At 43.3% G+C, this 20,970-nt stretch overlaps 1 protein-coding gene across 4 annotated transcripts in view; it reads left to right on the forward strand.

The window, feature by feature from the left end:
- The window catches only part of LOC118366013 (fibroblast growth factor 12-like), a 104,944-nt gene that overhangs the window by 59,296 nt on the left and 24,678 nt on the right, over positions 1 to 20,970 (forward strand). For all 4 annotated transcript variants that reach the window (XM_035748314.2, XM_052491636.1, XM_052491635.1 and 1 more), the window contains one exon: positions 14,692 to 14,802. In XM_035748314.2, coding sequence (XP_035604207.1) covers positions 14,692 to 14,802 — 111 coding nt within the window. The remainder of the gene's footprint in view (positions 1 to 14,691; positions 14,803 to 20,970) is intronic.

A 20,970-nucleotide genomic window follows, 5' to 3' on the forward strand; every position in this document is an offset into this window, starting at 1 on the left:
ACCACGCTCAATCAACTGAGCCACTCAACCACAGTATCAGCAGTCAACTGTAGGCCTACCACTGCTGATTTGATGAAGCAGGTCAGTGAGAAAACAAATCATGACATCCTCTCTTCAAGTCACATGGGTCCTCTCCTCTCAGCTCTGAGGTGATCAGGGGGGGTTGAGTGACAATCAGGAGAATGATAAAGAACCAGGTTGGCAGCCAAACCAAGCTCATTGCACTCTAATGGTATACATTCGCTCCATCCATTCTGTCCCAGCACTGTTTCATGCACATACCATGTACATGCACACACTGGTTGTCTCTACATGACAAGGTGCTCTGGGGATGGTGGCAGGCGAGAATAGAGGTTAAGAGAAGAGATGGGGCTTCATAGTGTGTGTCTTTGGCATCATTAAACTGAAGACGTATTTTTATGAATAATTCTCTGTAATTATTATTACGTGACTAAACTAACTTAATCATGTAACTAATTAACTAGGAAGTCGGGGCACCAAGGAAAATATTCAGATTAAAGTTATAATTTTCCTAATAACTTTCAGGTATTTTAATATCTGATCACTTAGTCTTCTAATTAATTAATTATTCTTTACCTCACGTTAGTCTCATTCCAAATGTCATAAATTGTTGGTTATCTGCACGAACCCAGTCTTCACTATGAGTCATCCAAACATCAATTGTCTTAAATCATTTATTTACTGACTAAATAATCACAGAAATGCACAAATAAACAGTAGATATAGTTACAAGGAAATGATAGTGGATGTGCCCTCGTGGGCTTAACCGGCATCGCGGCTTGGTGGACAAAAGGGAAGTGGGGGTCGACTGAGATAAGACACTACAAAGTTGATAATTCTAACAATTGAAATGCTAATCCTTTGCACATGAACGCTCACTCATTTGGGAATAATTGCAATCAATATATATATATATTTACGCTCAGTGTGTCGTCCTGATCTCTTTTGGAAAGTTTGTTTCTGTTAGAGAGTTTGTCCGCCTTCTCGCTCTCTCTGCCGTGGTTAGAATGGATAGTTCAGAGTAACATTCAGCAATGTTGTTATAGAATAGATGTATCGGCGGTTGTCGGTCTTCGCGTTCAATGATACCGAATTCCTAGCTGCAGACTAGTAAGTAGTATCAAAGATTTGTTCTTATTATGTCTGTTCGATAGTCTGAGTTTAACCATGTGGTAATGGTTAAGAATTCAGCAATGGGCTCAAACCTTAGCCCTCTCGTAATTGAGGTAAGCTTGGTCTCTGCTCAAACCTTAGCCCTCTCGTAATTGAGAGAAGCATGGTCTGAAACTAAATTCCCACGGTAGGGGTTATATTCGGAAGAGCAGAAAGGGGCTGTCCCATGACGCCAGATCAATGTCTGTGCTCATGGGGCGGGCCTATGATTTAGTTAAACTCCAAAGGGAATTGGAGTTTCCTTCATTAAACAGTATAAGATCATATTACATAATTTCACAAGTTTCATCTTTACTCATTCATTTTAGACAGCAATTAGATGCAAGCCTCACAACTGAGACTCTTGTATAAACAGGGTTATGGTAATGTGGCTGTATTGTCTCGCATGAGTTAAACAAAATTGTACCAAAGGGACCAGTTCGTAGCTGGCTACTTCACCGACCATTTATACATTCTCCATAACATGAATATTGTTCAGTTCTCAAGTTTTTTGAGGTGGAAGAAGTTATTTTTGTTCTTTCTATGAAATCTCTCTCTCTCTATCTCTATCTCTACTGTCTGGCCATGAGGAAGAATCTACTCCAGGAATTGCAGAGAGAGGGGGATGGTGCTTGCTGTACCCAAAGAGGGCAACGTCATGACAATAGCCTCATAGCTCTGCAATTATGGTTGATTTGATTTATTTCATTATCAGCCATGAGATTCTGATATACATGGGGTAATAGTTGTAATCCCCTTCCTCGTTTCCCATTACGTTGTCATCTTCAGAGTGATCACATCACAGTAATCCATACCAGGGTTGGGGTCAATTCAATTTGAAGGCAGTCAATTATTGGATTGGTGTTTCAGTTTACTTCCTGAACTGATTGACTTTAATTGAAATTGACCCCGAACCCTGATTCAAATCAAACAACATTTTATTTGTCATACTAGGCTACCTGGGGCGGCAGGTAGCCTAGTGGTTAGAGCGTTGGACTAGTAACCGGAAGGTTGCAAGATTGAATCCCCGAGCTGACAAGGTAAATATGTTGTTCTGCCCCTGAACAAGGCAGTTAACCCAGTAAGCCGTCATAGTAAAATAAATAATAGAACAGGTAATAGAACAGCCCTTAACCAGCAATGCAGTTCACAAAATACAGGGAATCTGTGACTAATTTAGTTGCAGTTCATTCACAATTAAAGTTTAATAAAGTATATATAATCTCTGTTACCCAGAACTAAAATCTTCTGATATGACACTATTGCTAGTAAATAGTTTGTAGCTGTGTCTTTACCTTTCGGTTAGAAATAGGCTATTTATGCTGCATTTAGACAGGCAGCTGTCACGTCTACTACCTCTCCTCTTCTAAGACTCTCGTTGTCGCCAGTTTACTCATCATTACGCACACCTGTCACCATTACGCGCACCTGCGCCTCATGAGACTCACCTGGACTCCATCACCTTCCTGATTACCTCCCCTATATCTGTCACGCTCTTTGATTCTGTTAGTGTTTTATCTGTACTCTACTTGTGTTTCTTGTTTTGTTTCATGTTCCGTTATTTATTAAATTCACTCCCTGTATTTGCTTCCTGACTCCTAGCGTACACAACAGAATAACGCCTCAACAAAGGGAAGCAACAGGGATTTATTATATATTTTTTTACTGGTGATGTCGGGTCCAAGTGCTGCTGCCGAAGCAACTGGGGATGCCTCAGCTGGCTCCCCGCGCCTCGTCAGGTTCCAGCTCCTCAGCAGAAGCGACCGTTCCATTCCTGGTCCTCGAGACCAACCCTCTAGTCGGTGTTTTTCTGGAGCCGCGTGTCAGGAAGTGGGTGCTGTCACGTTTACTCCCGCTCCTCCTCTCTGGCTCTTGTTATTGCCAGTTTACTCATAATTACGCACACCTGCCACTATCATTATGCGCACCTGCGCTTCATGAGACTCACCTAGTCTCCCATCACCTTCCTGATTACCTCACCAATATCTTTCCCCAGGCCTCATTGATTCTGTTCCTGTGTTTTATGTCTGTACACTACTCGTGTTTCTTGTTTTGTTTCATGTTACGTTATTCATTAAATTCACTCCCTGTACTTGCTTCCTGACTCCTAGCGTACACATTACAGCAGCCCAATTCGGATATTTTTTCCACAAATTGTTTTTTGAACCAAGCACTTCAGATCATACATTTACATTTAAGTCATTTAGCAGACGCTCTTATCCAGAGCGACTTACAAATTGGTGCATTCACCTTATGACATCCAGTGGAACAGCCACTTTACAATAGTGCATCTAAATCCTTTAAGGGGGGAAAGAAGGATTACTTTATCCTATCCTAGGTATTCCTTAAAGAGGTGGGGTTTCAGGTGTCGATTGACTCCGCTGTCCTGGCGTCGTAAGGGATTTTGTTCCACCATTGGGGGCCAGAGCAGCGAACAGTTTTGACTGGGCTGAGCGGGAACTGTACTTCCACAGTGGTAGGGAGGCGAGCAGGCCAGAGGTGGATGAACGCAGTGCCCTTGTTTGGGTGTAGGGCCTGATCAGAGCCTGGAGGTACTGAGGTGCCGTTCCCCTCACAGCTCCGTAGGCAAGCACCATGGTCTTGTAGCGGATGCGAGCTTCAACTAGAAGCCAGTGGAGAGAGCGGAGGAGCGGGGTGACGTGAGAGAACTTGGGAAGGTTGAACACCAGACGGGCTGCGGCGTTCTGGATGAGTTGTAGGGGTTTAATGGCACAGGCAGGGAGCCCAGCCAACAGCGAGTTGCAGTAATCCAGACGGGAGATGACAAGTGCCTGGATTGGTGGTCCTTCTGTGGCTCAGTTGGTAGAGCATGGCGCTTGTAACGCCAGGGTAGTGGGTTCGATTCCCGGGACCACCCATACGTAGAATGTATGCACACATGACTGTAAGTCGCTTTGGATAAAAGCGTCAGCTAAATGGCATATATTTTTTTATTTTTTTGGATTAGGACCTGCACCGCTTCCTGTGTGAGGCAGGGTCGTACTCTGCGGATGTTGTAGAGCATGAACCTACAGGAACGGGCCACCGCCTTGATGTTAGTTGAGAACGACAGGGTGTTGTCCAGAATCACGCCAAGGTTCTTCGCGCTCTGGGAGGAGGACACAATGGAGTTGTCAACCGTAATGGCGAGATCATGGAACGGGCAGTCCTTTCCCGGGAGGAAGAGCAGCTCCGTCTTGCCGAGGTTCAGCTTGAGGTGGTGATCCGTTATCCACACTGAAATGTCTGCCAGACATGCAGAGATGCGATTCGCCACCTGGTCATCAGAAGGGGGAAAGGAGAAGATTAATTGTGTGTCGTCTGCATAGCAATGATAGGAGAGACCATGTGAGGTTATGACAGAGCCAAGTGACTTGGTGTATAGCGAGAATAGGAGAGGGCCTAGAACAGAGCCCTGGGGGACACCAGTGGTGAGAGCGCGTGGTGAGGAGACAGATTCTCGCCACGCCACCTGGTAGAAGCAACCTGTCATGTAGGACGCAATCCAAGCGTGGGCCGCGCCGGAGTTGCCCAACTCGGAGAGGGTGGAGAGGAGGATCTGATGGTTCACAGTATCGAAGGCAGCCGATAGGTCTAGAAGGATGAGAGCAGAGGAGAGAGAGAGAGTTAGCTCTTTCAGATTTTTTCACAACTAGTCCATTTCGAATTTTAGTCAAAATTAGTGATAACAAAAAACGCATTTGCAACCAAAATGGACTAAACCATAAAAGTTCCATGACACAACACCCAGTGAGCATGCGTGACGATGTGGCCCAGGGATGGGTGTCTTTGATGCGGAAGGGGGACACAAAAAAAGGTGAACTCAACTGGGGGGGGGGGGCTTTAGTGGATCCTGGGTCTGCGTACCCACACATGCAGTCAGAGCTGGCCCTAATGCCTCTGCCGGAGCAACCAGGGATGCTTCAGCTGGCTCGCCAGGCTTCCATGCCTCAGCTGGCTCAACAGATTCTCAAGACTTGGTAGGCTCCCCATGCCTCAGCTGGCTCGTCAGGAATCCATGATGGCGTAGCAGTGCAGACTTGGTTTTGTTGTCCTCTCGTTTACTTTTTGTATTTTTTTTGTATATATTCCAATTTATATTTCAATCTCTTTTTCCATTTTAAAATTAAATATACCTTCCGGTAACCCGCCTCACTCAATGTGACACGGATCCGCTATTTTTTTTTAGACCCTATAGCCAAAACTTTCATCAGAAGGTAGCCAGTGTAACGGCTCTCTTCTATCTCCTCCTCTGACGAAGAGGTAGAACAAGGATCGGACCAAAATGCAGCGTGATGATGATTCATGATATAATTTTAATGAAGGAAAAAACAATACAAGCGGAAACTACAAAATAACGAAAAGTGAAAAACCGAAACAGCCCTATCTGGTGCAAAGACAGGAACAATCACCCACGAAACACTCACAGAATATGGCTGCCTAAATATAGTTCCCAATCAGAGACAACGATAATCACCTGACTCTGATTGAGAACCGCCTCAGGCAGCCATAGACTACGTAGACACCCCACAAACCTCTAAGACAAAAACACACCACAATAACCCATGTCACACCCTGGCCTGACCAAACAAATAAAGAAAACACAAAATACTAAGACCAAGGCGTGACAGCCAGATAATTAGCTAAGTTACTAGCTATTTAGTCATTGTTAGCCACATTCCTCACCATCTTAAATAAGCATGCCCCTTTCTTAAAAAATGTAGGGCTAAGAACAGATATAGCCCTTGGTTCACTCCAGACCTGACTGCACTTGACCAGCACAAAAACATCCTGTGGTGGACTGCAATTGCATCGAATAGTCCCCGCGATATGCAACTGTTCAGGGAAGCCAGGAACCAATACACACAGTCAATCAGGAAAGCAAAGGCTAGCTTTTTCAAACAGAAATTTGCATCCTTAGCTCTAACTCCCAAAAAATTTGGGACACTAAAGTCCATGGAGAACAAGAGCACCTCCTCCCAGCTGCCCACTGCACTGAGGCTAGGCGGCATGGTCACCACCGATAAATCCATGATAATCAAACATTTCAATAAGCATTTCTCTTCAGCTGGCCATGCTTTCTTCCTGGCTACCCCAACCAACAGCTACTACAGCTACTTGCCCGAGCCTCCCCAGCTTCTCCTTCATCCAGATCACAGTTATTCTGAAAGAGCTGCAAAACCTGGACCCTTACAAATCAGCTGGGCTAGACGACAATCTGGACCCTCTCTTTCTAAAATTATCCTCCGCCATTGTTGCAACCCCTATTACCAGTCTGTTCAACCTCTTTCGTTTCGTCCGAAAGCTGCCCTCTTCAAAGAGGGTGACACTCTAGACCCAAACTGTTACAGACCTATATCCATCCTGCCTTTCTAAAGTCTCTGAAAGCCAAGTTAATAAACAGATCACTGACCATTTCAAATCCCACCGTACCTTCTACGCTGTGCTATCCAGTTTCCGAGCTGGTCACTGGTGCACCTCAGCCATGCTCAAGGTACTAAACAATATCATAACCGCCATCGATAAGAGACAGTACTGTGCAGCTGTCTTCATCGACCTGGCCAAGGCTTTCGACTCTGTCAATCACTGTATTCTTATCGGCAGACTCAATAGCCTTGGTTTCTCAAATAACTGCCTCGCCTGGTTCACCAACTACTTCACAGACGAGTTCAGTGTGTAAAATTGGAGGGCATGTTGTCCGGACTTCTGGCAGTCTCTATGGGGGTACCACAGGGTTCAATTCTCGGGCCGACTCTTTTCTCTGTATATATCAACTATGTCGCTCTTGCTGTGGGTGATTCCCTGATACACCTCTATGCAGACGACACCATTCTGTATACATCTGGCCCTTCTTTGGACATTGTGTTAACCTCTTGAATCTAGGGGGCACTATTTTCATTTTTGGAAAAATAACGTCCCCAAAGTAAACAGGATATTTTGTCAGGACAAGATGCTAGAATATGCATATAATTGACAGCTTAGGATAGAAAACACAAAAGTTTCCAAAACTGTAAAAATATTATTTGAGTATAACAGAACTGATATTGCAGGCGAAGGCCAGAGAAATCCAATCAGGAAGGGACTCTTATTTAGAACGCTCTGCGTTCCTATGCGTCCCTATTGAGCAGTGAATGAGATCAACCAGATTCCTTTTTCTATGGCTTCCCTAATGTGTCTAGTGTCACAATACATAGTTTCAGGCATTTATTTTGAAAAATGAGCCTGAACGTCAACATTGCGTCAGTGGTCAGCTGAAGTCTGAGTGTTTTGTGTGTAAAGGACAAATGTGGCCATTGTTTCTCTCTATCCTACTAAGAAGCCACCAGTCCCGGTTGATATATTATCGAATAGATATTTAAAAAACACCTTGAGGATTGATTATAAACAATGTTTGCCATGTTTCTGTCGATATTATGGAGCTAATTTGGAATATTTTTGCCGTTGTTGTGACTGCATTTTCCGGTCGTTTTCTCAGCCAAACGTGAAGAAAACACGGAGCTATTTCGCCTACAAAAATAATATTTTTGGAAAAAAGGAAAATTTGCTATCTAACTGGGAGTCTCGTGAGTGAAAACATCCGAAGCTCATCAAAGGTAAACTATTTAATTCGATTGCTTTTCTGATTTTCGTGACCGGGTTGCCTGCTGCTAGCTACGTGGACAACTACAAATACCTAGGTGTCTGGCTAGACTGTAAACTCTCCTTCCAGACTCATATCAAACATCTCCAATCCAAAATGAAATCTAGAATAGGCTTTCTATTTCACAACAAAGTCTCCTTCACTCACGCCGCCAAACTTACCCTCGTAAAACTGACTATCCTACCGATCCTTGACTTCGGCAATGTCATCTACAAAATAGCTTCCAATACTCTACTCAGAAAATTGGATGCAGTCTATCACAGTGCCATCCGTTTTGTTACCAAAGTTCCTTATACCACCCACCACTGCGACCATTAGACCTTCATTGTTGATACCATCTGTTTCAATGTGAATATGGTCATCAATCAAAGTTTATTGAATTACTTTATTACTCCCCTGCTGGCATCTACTCATTTGGATTAAGTGATAATGCCCTCGAAACCAGTGTTTGGAAGATAGATTGGCATAGGTATTCAATAATATTCAAATAATAATTTACATTTTGATGAATTTATTAATATTATTTAATCCTTTTACAAGATCTAGTTCGAACACCAATATAGTGTTGCTACCCAAAGCCTGGTTGCGACACGTTCATTAATATGTGACAGCTGAGGATCAAATTACATTATTCACAAGTTTGTTTGGTTCAATGAGGAATGTAGTCATAAATGCTGATGAATGTCTTGTTCTAGCTGTGTTGGCAACTGATTCATCTTTGATGCTCACAGGCAATGTGTATTGCAAGAGATTTCTAAATGTTCTTCCCCCAGCATACACCCCTCCAACCAGACATGCTTTACCTACTCATTTACTGGATGCAGAGTTCAAGTGAAGGTCAAGCAAATCAGAGAAAGCAGACTGTATTGCAATCATCTCTGATGGGTGGTTGAATGTTTGTGGGCAAGGAATAATTAACCACATATTCACCCCTCAACCAGTATTCTACAAGAGCACAGATGCAAGGGACAACAGACACACCGGTCTCTACATTGCATATGAGCTGAAGGCAGTCATCAATGCCCTTGGACCACAGAAGTATTTGCACTGGTGACAGACAATGCTAAGAACACGCATGCATTGAATCTGCTCCTCAAGGACATCATGGCACTGAAAACAATGGATACACTCTACAAGAGAGCCAAGGAAATGGTTAGGTGTGTGAAGGGTCATCAAGTTATATCAGCAATCTACTTCACCAAGCAAAGTGAGAAGAATAAGAGCACTACATTGAAGCTGCCCACCAACACCCATTGGGGTGGTGTTGTCATCATGTTTGATGTCTCTCCAAGAAATGGCCATATCACAGTCTGCCGATATGGACAGCCCCATCAACAGGATCCTCATTGGATGATGTATTTTGGGAGAGTGGTAAGCAGCCTGAAACTCCTGAAACCTATAGCAGTAGCCATTGCACAGATTGAGGGAGACAATGCCATCCTGTCTGATGTTCAGACTCTGCTTGTAGATGTAAGAGAAGAAATCCAAACTGCCCTGCCTACTTTACTGTTGCTCCATGCAGAGGAAACTTCAGTTCTGAAATGCATCAAAAAGCGTGAAGACTTCTGCCTGAAGTCCATACATGCCACAGCGTACATGTTGGACCCCAAGTATGCTGGCAAGAGCATCCTGTCTGGTGCAGAGATCAACAAGGCCTATGGTGTCATCACTACCATTTCACACCACCTTGGCCTGGATGAGGGCAAGGTTCTTGGCAGTCTGGCGAAGTACACTTCCAAGCAAGGGCTTTGGGATGGAGAAGCAATATGGAAGTCGTGCCAGCGTGTCTCATCAGCCACCTGGTGGAAGGGACTTTGTAGATCTGAGGCTCTTTCCCCATTGCCTCCATCTTCCAAATCCCAACTGGTCCTTGTTTTTGGAACACACACACAACAGGCTGACAAATACAAGGGTTGAAAAATTTGGTGGCCATCCAGGCAAATTTGATGCTTTTTGAGGACGACAATGAGCCGTCCTCAAGGTTGGAAAGTGACAGTGAAGATGAGGCCTCAGTCTGATGTTCAAGAGGTGGACATTGAGGAGGTCCAGGGAGAAGACATGGAAGCTTGAGTGGAAGACAAACAAAGCTTTAGGTTCTAGACTATAATTTTACAGATGTATGTTGAAAACGTTTCTAGGAGATACAATGGATCATTTGGGATCATTCAATATTCCCTACAGGTACAGATACAGGTTACTAGCCTTGGGGCTAGACAGTGGTGGAAAAAGTAAGGATTCCATAATAGAAAATGACTCAAGTAAAAGTGAGTCACCAAGTAAAATACTACTTGAGTAAAAGTCTAAAAGTATTTGGTTTAACATTTATTTAGTATCAAAAGTAAATGTAATCGCTAAAATATACGTAAGTATATAAGTCTAAAAAGTAGCCCTTACAAGTAAAAGTATGAATAATTTCTTATTCCTGACATTAAGCCAACCAGACGGCACAATTCTTGTTTTTTATTTTTGGATAGCCAGGGGCACACCAACACTCTGACATAATTTACAAATAAAGCATGTGTTTAGTGAGTCTGCCAGATCAGAGGCAGTAGGGATGACCAGGGCCGTTTTCTTAATACCTGTGTGAATTGTACCATTTTCCTGTGCTGCTAAGCATTCAAAATGTAATCAGTACTTTTGGGAGTCAGGGATATGTATGGGAGTACATAAGAAGTACATTATTTTCTTTAGGGATGAAGTAAAGTAAAAGTTGTCAAAAAGGAATAGTAAAGTACATATACCAAAAAACGACATAAGTAGTATCATAAAGTAGTTTTACTTAATTTACACCACTGGGGCTAGGTTTGCTTTACCTCATCCCCAGGCTATATTGCGCCCAGGAAGTATGGATCACTTTGCGTGATGGAGACCTGCCTTTCTCATTGCCTTTGGTAAAATTATGTTACCGAACACATGTAAACTGCTGGCGCACCCCCCAACTCTCTTAACCTCCCTCCTGCGCTCTCTCCCTCACACACACTGTCAAAAAAAAGAGTTCTTCTCGCTCTGTTTCTCTCAGCCTCCGATAATTCCTTGTCCGAACCACAACCAGGTAGGATTGCATAGTTAGAAAAAAAGGCTGCTTGCAAACCGGGCGACGAAGAGCAGGCTTCACCAGTTGCTCTGATGTTACTTTTCACTACAGGCTACCGTGAGATTTGTGCTTCACATTGGTTCATATTAATTTGAAAGGATTTACGTGGAAATAACGTTGATTCAACCAGTGTGTGCCCAATGGGTTTGAATTATGTCAGTTTAGGATACTCATTACTGTGATTATGAAGGCGACATAGATTTTCGACGGTCCTCCAATTTGTTGTGACTCTCCGTTTTCCAGAGAACAGTGGGTTTTCGATTTTGGATATTTTTTTACCTGGGGCTCGCGTGTCGAAGCCCGTAGTTGAGCGAAAGACAATGCCGTCCGCGGGCTGCGGGGCTAGTGAGTGAGCAGTGTGTCCGCGCACATCCAGTACGCTGCTGCCACTGCACTCAGATAGTTGTGGAATGTCGAGCACTGGAAAGTTAAGAGGAATGAAAACGATGGACAATGAAACTATTTACGGGACATTTTATCTGGATACCTGGGAATAATCTGGACTGGAGATAAAGAGCAATACATTGGACACATCTGCACAATATACATTTATGAATTCATGTATTTAGAGATATAGTAGCCTACCTATTTGAAAAGACTGCCAGTGCAATATTTTATATTTATATCGATGTTGTTTCTATTATTTGGATGACAAATATGTTTGAGTTCAGCATTCAGCAAGTTATCATTTTATTCACCTTACCTACATATTTGTCATCATGGCGCACGTATGCAACCTCATGCATTGGACCAGCCATAATCAGCACCCTCAGCAATATCTTGACAACATCTCGCTCATAGAAGATTTTGAGACGATTCAAGTGATCTACACTCAGGTTAATCTACCGGGGAGATGGCGGCGGCGCTCGCCAGCTCCCTGATACGTCAGAAACGTCAAGCAAGAGAGGGAAACAGCGAAAAGGTCGCCACTTCCAAAAGGCGCACCAGTCCCAGCAAAGACCCCCGCTCCTTGTGCGAGAGGCATATATTTACTGTCTTTAGCAAAGTTCGGTTCTGCAGCGGCAAGAAAAGACCAGTCCGCAGGAAACCAGGTCAGTGACCACAGAGCAGCTCTGCGTTCAGTACATAAAAACGTAATAGAACGTTCAATTTAAAGGACACTGTACTGAACGACCATGGAGCAACGGGGAGGGGTTGGGTTGTGGTATAATAATGCACTGCTTCCCTTTAAATACTTAACCCGTTGCTTCAAGCCACACCCCGCACACCCACTGAGCAGAGCAAACATATTATCTTAAAGTCTGTTCAAGAACATACGTTTCAAGGACGTTTATGGGAAATGGTGTCTTTCAGTACAAATCGTTCTGCAGCTCAGCAAACGTTCAAGCAAACTGAAAGTAAAAAAATAATATAAATTCAGATAATCACAGGGTATGCTGTGATTAGTCACGAATAATCGCAAATTCAGAATTTGATCAAATTAAGCTGTAATCTAAGAATTTATTTTATGTAAAAAGCATTACAATAATGTTGACTTGTTGATTATATCCAAAGTATTGATTAGAAAAATGGAAACCTCAATGTCAACTTGTTTTGACATTGCATTGTTGTTTTGAGCTGTATAGATAATGGATTTTTGATGCTTTCATGAGATTAATCACAATTTAAAAAATAAAAAAAATTCAACTAAAATTACAAAAAGCTAACTCCAGTTAACTGATTAAATCAGACCTAATTCAAAATAAATGTATTTGTAGAAAACTATCTGTTTACATTAATTCCAAAAGCAAACACATTCACACATTTTCAAATACATAAATATTTAGTTTAGGCCGGTGTAGTAAATGTAACAAAAACCAATGGACAGCTAACAATAACAGATGCTAGCTAAGACTAAATGGAAGGATAGCTATCACCTTTCACTAAGCTAGCTAGCAGTTAGCAATTAACATGCAATGATAAGATACACATTTCATAGAAAGTAACCTTCTAAAATGCATATAATTACAGTGAGCTCTTGTTTGTAAAAAAAACAAAACAAATGGAACTATTTAAGAGCCAAAACATTTATAATGGAAATAAACTATTTCAGAAACGCTATCTTGTTCTCATTGACTTGCATACAAACATAACTAGCTTTCTAGCGACTTAGCTTGGCTACACTCATGTAAATGTGAAAACCTCACTTGGTCAAAACAATTCAATTATACATGAAAATTACCAGAACTCAACACCGTTTAGTTAAACATGTTATCGATTATATATTTTTTTAACATAACCATCGGTAGAAACCAACAGGATAAAAATAAGGAGAGCTAGCTTCTCTGTTCTTTTCACTGGGCTTCATCCAACAATCACAGGCCAATGTACGAAGAAATGAGGTGGTGCCTGCAGCAATAACACTCCGAATACATCTCCCTTGTGGTAGTGTTAACTTACATGTATATCAATGCAACACTATGGAGGACTACAATAATAATGGAGTGGATGAGCTTAGAAGTAAGACATTATTAATATTATTATTATTTTGTATGATCAGCTAGGCTATGTAACCTTTTTACAGAATATGCAATTCCACATGTTAACACCACCTCTTCACATGTGAGGAGAGTAAACACTATTTCACCCACACATGTGAACTTACAATTGTGAAGTTTTCTTACACCTGAAACTTCAAATGTGAACTTGTTATTATTCTAAGCTCATCATGTGAAAAAAGACAAAAAAATAAAATTAATTGTTGTTGTGCGGGTTCCTCCAGTACATGAAGTGAAGGAAGGCACACTAACTACCCAGACCAGAGCTATCAGTGTCCATGTTAAGGTGAACTATTTTTGGTGAAGAATGCTTTATTGATCCACCAATGGGCCAATTCTCACAGTTCGGCTACAAGCAAGTTAGACAGAGGTTTAAGAGTATCATATCTGTCACCGATAGATGAGAGGATGCAGACCACACACTTCTGCATCCTATTTAACGTATCCCCCCACCTTTCAGTGTTTCTATCATCCACTGGGTCTGCCTCATCATCAGCGTTTAACTGGCACACCGACTTGCTCTAAATAGTGCTGTATTTTAGTCTTCTTCTGTCTCTTCCTGCATGATTTGGGCGTCAAGCGGCTGTAGTGCCAAGTTTATCTGTCCCACATTGTGTGCCCTGTTCATGATTTGGAGGTGGCTTCTTAGACCGTTTGTTTTTTGGTTCGGTTTTGATCCACCAACTGAACTTTTTATCTATAAGACTGGGAGATGGTTTTTCACTGATTAGTGTTATGTTGGTATCTGCATGCTCTGAATGGCCCTAAAGTACTGTCGTGATTAACCTCCTCCTTTTTATTCTTTTATAGCTCTTTTTATTCTCTACCATTGAGTGATGGTCTGAGGAGGTGGCTCGAGAGAATCTGTCTGCCTCTGTCATGATGGGAGGCATTGTTTGCTTCTGTGTCATCACATGTATCACATGGCATTTCATTTATTATGTAGCCTATCACACGGTACTGCAATAATGGGTACACTATAAGACCAATAGTTTTTCCAGATCACGTGACCAGACCAGGAAGTGCTCTGGGCCTTAGTCTAGTATTTGCTGGTCTCTCCCTAATCATTGAAAATGGTATTAAGAGTATGAGGGCATGGCATTCAAGTGTTTTGGTGTCTGAGTAACCTGGGCCTTGTTCATTGCAATGGAAAACAAAAATGACTATTCTTATTGGACACATTCAGGTAGTTCCTCCCTGTTTCAGTCCATTTTATTATGTTTGGTGCTTAATGAACATGACCCAAGCAGCTAGCTAACCCTTATCCCTGTTGTGCTGTGTTGCAGAGCCGCAGCTGAAGGGCATTGTGACGCGACTGTTCAGCGAGCAGGGCTTCTACCTGCAGATGAAGCCGGACGGCACCATAAATGGGACCAAGGACGAGAACAGCGACTACAGTGAGTTTATATGACACACATTACAATTCCCAACATGCACATCTCCTATCATACAATCTTAAAGTACAATACACTTTGTCCTGGTGAGGTCACGTGAGTACGAAAAAATGCCTAGCAGTTACGATAACAAATGCCATTTCATCATGATGGTGTACATGGATATTAACAAACCACAATTTAGAATTCGACAGAGATCACATGTGCAAGCCTCACCACTCCACGCACACCTGTCTGCATTACCTTCACACACCTGTCGAACAGGGTTACGTTTGTGTCACCTTCACAAACACAAATAACTCTGTGTGACCAGCTACATCTGCAGACACACTGAAAAGAGTGGAGTTGAGTAGAGAGGAGTGATGGATGGCCCGCACTCTGTCGCTGTATTTCTAAGCTAGGCGGGCCGCTTCACCCCAACTATAATTGTCATCGCTCTCCACTCTGTTTGAGAAAACAATCTATTAACTGTTGGGCCAGGATCATTCCCCTCCATCCGTTTGGCAGGAAGGTGATCTGTCCCCTCCCTGACTTACATGTAGTATCAGCCTGGAGGTACACAAGTTACGTGCATGTACACAGTGACTTGTGTACGTTGTGCGCGCACACACACGCGCACAAACAGACAGACAGACACTAAAGTGACAGATAAAGTTGATGTCCAGAGCAAAGGGTTGGCCCTGTAAGTTACTTTTATCCAAAGCGATTTACAGTCATACAGTAAGTGCATACATTTTTGTATGATGGGTGGTCCAAGCTATCGAATCCACAATCCTGGCATTGCAAGCGCTGGGCTCTACCAACTGAGCCACAGAGGACTACACATCCAACCTGTCTCAATAGATATGAAGAGTATTAAGTAAGTAGTTAACCTGTGTGCTTGGTTGACTAACACACAACAACTTTTTACCCTATCTATGTCAGAGTGTGTGTTAGTGCTGCAGCACATACTGTATTGCAGGGGCGATATTACCTACTGTACCTGGCAGTTGTGAAACGGTAGAGAGGAGTGGGTGGCGGCAGCCACAGTTCCCACAGTAACTCTGCTGAACAAAAAACTATTCAGCAAAGAAAAGTCTTCCTTCCCTTTCTCCTCTGCTGTACCAGGGGGAGAGAAGAAGAAGGCCTCTCATTGTATCAGAAGGAAAAGATCACAGCATATGAGTCTCCAGAGCTTTAGTGGAAGGAAGAAACAGCTGGCAATATGTTGGGCTTATTTCTTTCACATCTCCTACTCATTTTGAAGAGATAGATGGAATCGAGAAGTCAGAAGGATATGATGTAAACTCAATGAGCTCTATGAGATGAAGAGAGGAGAGAGGAAGAAAGGAGAGGAGGAAAGAGAAGAGGAAAGCTGATAAGAGGAGGGGAAGAGAGGAAAAGATGGAGGAAAGAGAATAGAGGATGTAAATCAAATCAAATCAAATCAAATTTATTTATATAGCCCTTCGTACATCAGCTGATATCTCAAAGTGCTGTACAGAAACCCAGCCTAAAACCCCAAACAGCAAACAATGCAGGTGTAAAAGCACGGTGGCTAGGAAAAACTCCCTAGAAAGGCCAAAACCTAGGAAGAAACCTAGAGAGGAACCGGGCTATGTGGGGTGGCCAGTCCTCTTCTGGCTGTGCCGGGTAGAGATTATAACAGAACATGACCAAGATGTTCAAATGTTCATAAATGACCAGCATGGTCGAATAATAATAAGGCAGAACAGTTGAAACTGGAGCAGCAGCAGTCAGGTGGAATGGGGACAGCAAGGAGCCATCATGTCAGGTAGTCCTGGGGCACTGTCCTAGGGCTCAGGTCCTCCGAGAGAGAGAGAAAGAAAGAGAGAATTAGAGAGAGCATATGTGGGGTGGCCAGTCCTCTTTTGGCTGTGCCGGGTGGAGATTATAACAGAACGTGGCCAAGATGTTCAAATGTTCATAAATGACCCAGCATGGTTGAATAATAGTAAGGCAGAACAGTTGAAACTGGAGCAGGAGCATGGCCAGGTGGACTGGGGACAGCAAGGAGTCCTCATGTCAGGTAGTCCTGGGACATGGTCCTAGGGCCCAGGCCAGTTGAAACTGGAGCAGCAGCATGGCCAGGTGGACTGGGGACAGCAAGGAGTCATCATGTCAGGTAGTCCTGGGGCATGGTCCTAGGGCTCAGGTCCTCCGAGAGAGAGAAAGAAAGAGAGAAGGAGAGAATTAGAGAACGCACACTTAGATTCACACAGGACACCGAATAGGACAGGAGAAGTACTCCAGATATAACAAACTGACCCTAGCCCCCGACACATAAACTACTGCAGCATAAATACTGGAGGCTGAGACAGGAGGGGTCAGGAGACACTGTGGCCCCATCCGAGGACACCCCGGACAGGGCCAAACAGGAAGGATATAACCCCACCCACTTTGCCAAAGCACAGCCCCCACACCACTAGAGGGATATCTTCAACCACCAACTCACCATCCTGAGACAAGGCCGAGTATAGCCCACAAAGATCTCCGCCACGGTACAACCCAAGGGGGGGGCAACCCAGACAGGCCGACCACAACAGTGAATCAACCCACCCAGGTGACGCACCCCCAGGGACGGCACGAGAGAGCCCCAGCAAGCCAGTGACTCAGCCCCCGTAACAGGGTTAGAGGCAGAGAATCCCAGTGGAAAGAGGGGAACCGGCCAGGCAGAGACAGCAAGGGCGGTTCGTTGCTCCAGAGCCTTTCCGTTCACCTTCCCACTCCTGGGCCAGACTACACTCAATCATATGACCCACTGAAGAGATGAGTCTTCAGTAAAGACTTAAAGGTTGAGACCGAGTTTGCGTCTCTGACATGGGTAGGCAGACCGTTCCATAAAAATGGAGCTCTATAGGAGAAAGCCCTGCCTCCAGCTGTTTGCTTAGAAATTCTAGGGACAATTAGGAGGCCTGCGTCTTGTGACCGTAGCGTACGTGTAGGTATGTACGGCAGGACCAAATCAGAGAGGTAGGTAGGAGCAAGCCCATGTAATGCTTTGTAGGTTAGCAGTAAAACCTTGAAATCAGCCCTTGCTTTGACAGGAAGCCAGTGTAGAGAGGCTAGCACTGGAGTAATATGATCAAATTTTTTGGTTCTAGTCAGGATTCTAGCAGCCGTATTTAGCACTAACTGAAGTTTATTTAGTGCTTTATCCGGGTAGCCGGAAAATAGAGCATTGCAGTAGTCTAACCTAGAAGTGACAAAAGCATGGATTAATTTTTCTGCATCATTTTTGGACAGAAAGTTTCTGATTTTTGCAATGTTACGTAGATGGAAAAAGCTGTCCTCGAAATGGTCTTGATATGTTCTTCAAAAGAGAGATCAGGGTCCAGAGTAACGCCGAGGTCCTTCACAGTTTTATTTGAGACGACTGTACAACCATTAAGATTAATTGTCAGATTCAACAGAAGATCTCTTTGTTTCTTGGGACCTAGAACAAGCATCTCTGTTTTGTCCGAGTTTAATAGTAGAAAGTTTGCAGCCATCCACTTCCTTATGTCTGAAACACATGCTTCTAGCGAGGGCAATAAGAGCCCTTCTAGCGAGGGCTGATAAGAGGAGGATGATAGAAGAGAGGAAAGGAGAGGTTGTAAGCTGGTCCAAAAAGTATCTTGTTTCCTTGCCCAAAAGGACAGGCAGCCGCCTGCCCAGTTGTGCTTTTTCAGAGTGGATGTATGGTGGGTGTACAGTACAATATGTGTTTTCGTGTAGAGAGAGAGGATTACTTCCTGGTGAGCTGTGTAGCCAGAGGGCTCCTTCTTCACACAGGAGCTCAGCTGCACCCACTCACGATGCTGGACTATTTTTGCATCCCCTCCTTACCCCGTTGGATTTGTGTCCTCGCGGATTATATCACCTATCCCTCTCCGTTTAAAAACAACAACTTTTATCTGCCTAGCCCACATCAGTGCATCCGATAGGCTTAGCGTTGTTACGTGATCCATGAATGATCGTCCCAGCTCTGCTTTGTGAGGATTGGCATTGTGGAGTTCCATAATGTTGGCGTTAACATGAGGTTTATGGGCTGCTGAAATTAAAGTGCTTTATTTTCTGGGCTTTGGCTCAGAATCCAGGGGTGAGAAATGCTGCCAAGTCTTAGCAGGGGTTTTAAGGATATGATGTTAAAGGGACAATTTATTTTTTATTTTTTTACCTTTATTTAACCAGGCAAGTCAGTTAAGAACATATTCTTATTTTAAATGACGGCCTGGGAACAGTGGGTTAACTGCCTGTTCAGGGGCAGAACGACAGATTTGTACCTTGTCAGCTCGGGGGTTTGAACTCGCAACCTTCTGGTTACTAGTCCAACGCTCTAACCACTAGGCTACGCTGCCGCCCCAATATGGGATTGGTACATACATTTTTGGACCTATAATAAATTATTTTATACATAGCCATTGATTCTTAAAGAATATAATTGATAAATGCTTCATGAGCGTAGTTCAACTGTCACCTTAAATATAAGATTTCTTAAATCCTTTGTTCGTAAACAATGTAATTGTGAACAAGCACTGTATAGCCCAAAAACATTGTTAGGGCATGTACTCGATCCATAGTGCAGTGCTGTGGACAGCTGACAATTTGCAATTGAGCTGACATGTACAGCTTTTCCCGTGACTGCAGTCACCATGATAGTGAGAACATTGCCTTTTACATTTTTCCAAATCCCTTCAAGTTATGAGCATGTTAGGATAAATGAGGTAGGAGCTGAGTGTGATGCAAGGAGAACAGTTAAAGCAGGGATCACTGTCCTGTGTGGCTAAATTGGTAGAGCATAGTACTTGCAACGTCAGGATCCTGTGCTTGATTTCTGCTGGGGCCACCCATACAAAAATGTATGCATTTTTATTTATTTGATTTCACCTTTATTTAACCAGGAAGGCTAGTTGAGATCAAGTTCTCATTTACAACTGCGACCTGGCCAGGATAAAGAAAAGCAGTGCGGAAAAAACAACACAGAGTTACACATGGAATAAACAAACATACAGTCAGTAATACAGTGTGTCCAAATATAGTGTGTCCAAATGAGGTAGGATAAGGTGGTAATGCAATAAATAGACCATAGTGGCGAAATAATTACAATATAGCAATTAAACACGAGTGGTAGATGTGCAGAAGATGAATGTGCAAGTAGAGATACTGGGGTGCAAAGGAGCAAAATAATTAAATAAATAACAGTATGGGGATGAGGTAGTTGGATGGGCTATGTACAAGTGAAGTGATCTGTGAGCTGCTCTGACAGCTGGTGCTTGAAGTGAGGGAGATATGTCTCCAGCTTCAGTGATTTTTGCAGTTCGTTCCAGTCATTGGCAGCAGAGAACTGGAAGGAAAGGCGGCCAAAGTAGGAATTGGCTTTGGGGGTGACCAGTGACATATACAGTGGGGCAAAAAAGTATTTAGTCAGCCACCAATTGTGCAAGTTCTCCCACTTAAAAAGATGAGAGGCCTGTAATTTTCATCATAGGTACACTTAAAAAATCCAGAAAAGCACATTGTAGGATTTTTAATGAATTTATTTGCAAATTATGGTGGAAAATAAGTATTTGGTCAATAACAAAAGTTGATCTCAATACTTTGTTATATACCCTTTGTTGGTAATGACAGAGGTCAAATGTTTTCTGTAAGTCTCCTCTAGAGCAGTGATGTTTTGGGTCTGTTGCTGGGCAACACGGACTTTCAACTCCCTCCAAAGATTTTCTATGGGGTTGAGATCTGGAGACTGGCTAGGCCACTCCAGGACTTCTTATGAAGCCACTGTCTTACGAAGCCACTGTCATGCTGAAAGACCCAGCCATGTTTCATCTTCAATGCCCTTGCTGATGGAAGGAGGTTTTCACTCAAAATCTCACGATACATGGCCCCATTCATTCTTTCCTTTAGACGGATCAGTCGTCCTGGTCCCTTTGCAGAAAAACAGCCCCAAAGCATGATGTTTCCACCCCCATGCTTCACAGTAGGTATGGTGTTCTTTGGATGCAACTCAGCATTCTTTGTCCTCCAAACACGACGAGTTGATGTTTTACCAAAAAGCTATATTTTGGTTTCATCTGACCATATGACATTCTCCCAATCTTCTTATGGATCATCAAAATGCTCTCTAGCAAACTTCAGACGGGCCTGGACATGTACTGGCTTAAGCAGGGGGACACGTCTGGCACTGCAGGA

Source organism: Oncorhynchus keta, chromosome 33 (genome assembly GCF_023373465.1).
Source record: "Oncorhynchus keta strain PuntledgeMale-10-30-2019 chromosome 33, Oket_V2, whole genome shotgun sequence".
Classification (NCBI taxonomy): Eukaryota; Metazoa; Chordata; class Actinopteri; order Salmoniformes; family Salmonidae; genus Oncorhynchus; species Oncorhynchus keta.